The 5,095-nt window shown below is 38.9% G+C and overlaps 1 protein-coding gene across 1 annotated transcript; it reads right to left on the reverse strand.

Moving 5' to 3' along the window:
* Positions 1-215: 215 nt before the first annotated feature.
* On the reverse strand, positions 216-1,166 carry LOC131842824 (uncharacterized). The gene has a single exon (XM_059191391.1). It carries the CDS (start codon positions 1,164-1,166, stop codon positions 216-218), a length of 951 nt encoding a protein of 316 aa, XP_059047374.1.
* Between the last annotated feature and the right edge of the window lie 3,929 nt (positions 1,167-5,095).

Here is a 5,095-nt window from a genome sequence, read left to right on the forward strand (position 1 = left end):
ACAATACGAGATGTTCAAAAGTTTAGTCGCAAATATACTGTGAACTTTATTGGATATCAAAATGTATATAATTGACAAATACATATATATTACATTACATGTATATACAATAACTTTTCTACCTGTAAAACATTGGCAAATAATGAAAAATACATCAAAGCTTGTTATCATATAAATAACAAAAGAAAGAAAATAAAAAGAAAACAAACAAATATTTACGAGCCAATCGCTTCTGATCCAAAAACCCTAATGAGATCTGACTCTGTTCTTAAACGAAAACGTGGTTCATCCTTGCCTTGGCGTTGTCGTACAAAAATTTTACCGGCTGCTGTCCAAATATATCGCCAGTTATTACGAATACCCATTTCTCGAGCCTTTTGAAATAACTGCCTGTTTTTTAGTGTCAACCTTTCATTAATGTAGAATTTTCGTGGTGGTCCGGGTAGGTCCATACCTTCTGTAGTAGCACCTCGTCTGACCCGTGCAGCTTGCAATAGTTGATCGCGTAAAACGCGACGTGCTAGCCGCACTACCATAAGACGGGGTCGTCGGTTTTTTTTGTCACTTTCATCAGGCTTAGATAAACTTCCTATCCGTATAGCACTGACAATATCTTGATCCGCTAATTGTACGCCTAGCTTAGCAGCTACATTCATTACAACATGCGTAACATTTTCATTGTTTTGTTCTGGTATACATGAGATCTGAAGATCATTAAGCAAAAGATCCTGATCTCTTTCGTTTAGTTCGGCCTTTAGTTGTTCAATAGATTCTGACAGAGTAGTGTTGCTTTGTGTTGTTGTATCAGTATCAACTCGATTCTCTATTTTTTCGACACGTGCAATTAATTTTTCCATGCGGTCTTCACATATATCCATTCTTAAGTTTAGCTTATTGATGGTCTCATTAAATACCTCGATCCGTGCTCGCGTCTCCTGCATTTCTTTTCTAAAAAGACGCATTTCTATAAGTAGTGTTTCATTACTCGTTGCCGTGTCTTCTTCATGTGTAGAAGCAGGAGAGCTCTCTGGTGTGGATATACCGCCACCTCGTCGTTGTGTGACATTACCAGTGTCCGATCTGATCGGCGTATTTGTGTTATCTTTTTTTGGTATCTTTGATTTGCATGAGACACATTTCCAGAAGTCTTTGTGTTTTTGTGTCATAGTATTATAAAATCGAGCTTTTGGTATGTTGGCACAATCTAGGTCGTAATGTAATTTACATGAGCTGCAAATCAAATAGCGTCTGCTCTCAATATTTCCCAAACACCCGGCGCATGTAATATTATTATTTTTTCTTTGACATATTTATTTTTCTTTTGTCAATAAATATTTAGTTAAAATATCCAGCAGAATCAGGCAGTAATTGTTATAAGTATCGTTAACGTCACTCTATTGAGGGTATATTGAAAAACGACTTGCAATGCACTCGATTTGTGTCACTTCATAATTTGTCATTTAGCACTATATAGTTTCACTTTAGTCAATACAGTCCGTACAAATATTAAATTCTTGATAGTAAACTATGTTCGTATATATTTTTTATAGTGAAAGTTAACTTTTATATTTAAAATCATTTAAGTATCTGGAGCGCAAACAAAATCCGTTCACTCAGTACGACCCGCGTCGACCTACCTCTTAAATTAATACATTTTTAATAAAAGTTATAAATGTATCATTGCATATTAGCGTAATGTATTGATATAAATTGAGTGAATTATCTTAACGGTTACATCTACCTACTAAGTTTTCAATATAAAGCGGCCTGTTAGAATTCTTTCGCTTGGTACCTACATTTTTTATTGTAACATCCCTATTCAGTGAAGATAACCACTTGTTGTGATTTTAAACTGGTTTTCTGTATGCGAGAATATTGTGTTTATGGTACTTTGTATGCTCACTCTGTATTAAGTAATATTTAGGTACATTCTTGATTTGGTTGAAAATATAGTTGTTTATTGATAATGTAATAATAATTTTTATTATTATATTTTATTTAGCCTTTATAAATACTCGTGAGTTATATCTTTATATTTTATTAAATATTTCTTTTGTTTGTGGTAATTAATAATTAAAATAAAGATGTCGAATCCTAATGATACGGTGAAAGCGTGTTTATTCAGTGAGACTGTTGAGTATCGTCAGTCAATGGGTACTGTTCGATTGATCAGTGACTGGATTACGGATGCTTATGCTTTGCTGCCTTCTGCGTCACGTTATAGGCTTATCGTGCGGCTTTCTGAACTGAATGAGAACTATGCTAAATTTAATGAAGCGTGTTCTTGTCTCCTTGGCGGTTTTGACCCGGTGATTGATACGAAGGAGTATAAAGATTTTTTTTTTTTTTTTTATCGTGTGGAAAAATCTTCAAAAGACCGTCACCCCGCCGGAGGGATGGCGAGGTGGTCTGTGGGACTTGTACCCACTAAAAAACCACACGGTGTACCTACGAGCGCCTATGCCGGAGCCAGGGGATTCGCAAGTGCATTCTACCCCAGCTCCGACGGCGACGGCCCGCCCTGTAGATGTTGTAGGGCAGGCCCCATCTCGTTTTGTGGTTAGGGCGACCTATTTCGCCCTACTCCATTGTGGAGGCGTGTGGGTACACGCGCACACCTCCGGGGCCTTTGGATTGGGGGACTGCCTCCCTCAAGGCAGTCACCCCGGCCCCAGTGGGGGATAGAGGGGGGCGGAGTTGGATACGCCCCACCTCTAGGCCTGGCTCTTCTGCGGCGGAGGGAAGCGGGACGAGCTGACCCCCGCTCCCTTTCCGCCGCCTCCTTCCGCGAGATAACTTCCTCGCAGAAGGAGCTCACCGCCAGCCACGATCTCTCGCTACTGACCATCCTCCGAACTAAATTCGGCAGCGAGAGATCGTCCCCCACTATTCGTGTGAGGACACGGCGCTCACTCACGAACGCTGGGCATTCGAGTATAAAGATACCCTAACCTTATCTAAGTCAATGCGGCCTATGGTAGATGAGTTGCGGCTTAGGTTTAGTGAGTTGCAGCCTGAATTGTTCTATGATCCCCCTACAGAGTCGAGTACTCCTAAGCGGCTTCCATTGATATCTTCCCCTCTAATGTGTATTAAAAATAAACTACCCGACTTACCTATTCCTATCTTTAATGGCCAAAGCGGATCCTATTTGAGCTTCGTCGACCAATTTGATAGTATTGTCGATTCCCAGCCTGACCTTAGCCCTACTAATAAGTTACAGTACCTTGTTGGTGCATTATCGGGTGAGCCTAAACATCTACTATTACATTTACGTATTGAAGCAGAGAATTACCCTATCGCTCGTGATTTGTTAAAGCGGATATATCATAATACGCGAATACTGGCGGATACATATATAACACAGATCCTTACCTTACCTAATATACTCCCTAAATTGAATGGATTACGTGCTTCGTTTCTCAACCCATTGTTAACAGCTTATCGTTGTTTGGAACGCTTAGAGTTATCTGTGACTAGTTGGTCATATATGCTAGTGCACATATGCCTTAATAAGTTGCCCCTGGAGTTAAAGGCTCGTTTTGAGCGGCGTTACGGTGGTGATAGTGATCGACTGCCCCAGTTTGATCAGATCATCACTTTTTTAGAGGATGAGTACCGCCACCATGATAATGTAGGTGATGCAGCATTAGTAGATTCTGCCCCAACTTCCCGTACGTTTGAACGAAGACCTGAATACTCGCATAACCAGCAATCTAACCGCCCGCGTAGTGCCTACGTTTCCCAGGTACCAGTTTCCAATAAGAAGTGCCATATGTGTAATAGTGATTCCCATTATCTACGTGAATGTCCCCAATTTCGTGATATTTATTTATTCTCTATTGCACTTTTAAAAATTGTACAATTTGGCGAGCTTAATGCCATATGGCATTCTCTACCAGCTAACCATTAGGTAAGAACAGAAAGTGGTTGATGGGCAGTGGTGAGAAAGGACTAAACTATAATTTTACCTAAAAAAGGTAAATAAGTTTTCTTAAAAATAATTACAAATATACATACATAAATATAAATATATACCTACTATAATACATAATAATGATACACCAATAAAATTTTATACACAAATAAAATTAAAAAAAAAGAGAAATTTACATATATATTATGACAACAATAGATAATTAAGAACCGTTTTGTTCATTCAAGAGATAATCAAAAATTTTCCGTTTGAAAACAGGCTTACTCTGTGCTTTGCGCAGGGCTACAGGCAATCTATTCCAAAGACTAATAGCAGTGACAGTGAATGAATTAGACATAAATCCAGAATGGTGTGAAGGAGTTGAGAGAAGAAGGGTGTGGACCGAACGAAGATTAAGAGAATGGGAGTCACTAATGAACTGGAATTTGTCTTTCAAATATAAGGGAGAGGAAGTGTCATAGATGATAGTAAAGAGAGAACATAGGATGCGCAAGTTTCTGCGGTTACGAATATTTAACCATTTTAATTGGGATCGAAATTTAGATACGTGGTCATATTTACGTAGTCCAAAGATGAACCGGATACAGTTATTAAGTAAACGATCTAACTTATTCAACTGTTCTTGGGTAAGATTGGTAAGACACACGTCGGCATAGTCAATATGCGGAAGTATTAGAGATTGAACGAGAAGTAATTTAGTAGAAGACGGAAGAAAAAATTTAAAACGATAAAGAGCGCGTAGAATGCCTGTAACCCTGCGACAAATCTCAGCCATTTGAAAATGCCAACTAAGTGACGGGTCAATTAACAGTCCCAAATCCCTAACATTAGAACAGAACGGAATAATGCTGTTCTCACACTGCACATGCAAATTTGTCGTATTCATTTTAGCAAGAAGTCTTGAGCTGCCTATTATAATAGCCTGACATTTTTTTGGATTAACTGAAATACCATAGCGACGTGACCACTTCGATATGCTCTCAAGATCCCTATTGAGTTTATCCATAGCAGTAGAAATTTCATTTGGTTCAGTCTGAGCATAAAGCTGTAGGTCGTCCGCGTAAAGATGGTAAGAGCATTGAAGGTGAGGTGTAATGAGATTGATAAAGAGAGAAAATAGAAGTGGTGAAAGAATACCGCCTTGCGGAACACCAGTGT

The sequence above is a fragment of the Achroia grisella genome, unplaced genomic scaffold (genome assembly GCF_030625045.1).
Source record: "Achroia grisella isolate CSIRO2021 unplaced genomic scaffold, CSIRO_AGI_Agris_v1 utg25068, whole genome shotgun sequence".
NCBI classification, from domain to species: domain Eukaryota; kingdom Metazoa; phylum Arthropoda; class Insecta; order Lepidoptera; family Pyralidae; genus Achroia; species Achroia grisella.

Coding starts and splice junctions, on each gene's coding strand:
- LOC131842824 (XM_059191391.1), bottom strand. CDS start 1,166: ATGACACAAAAACACAAAGACTTCTGGAAATGTGTCTCATGCAAATCA.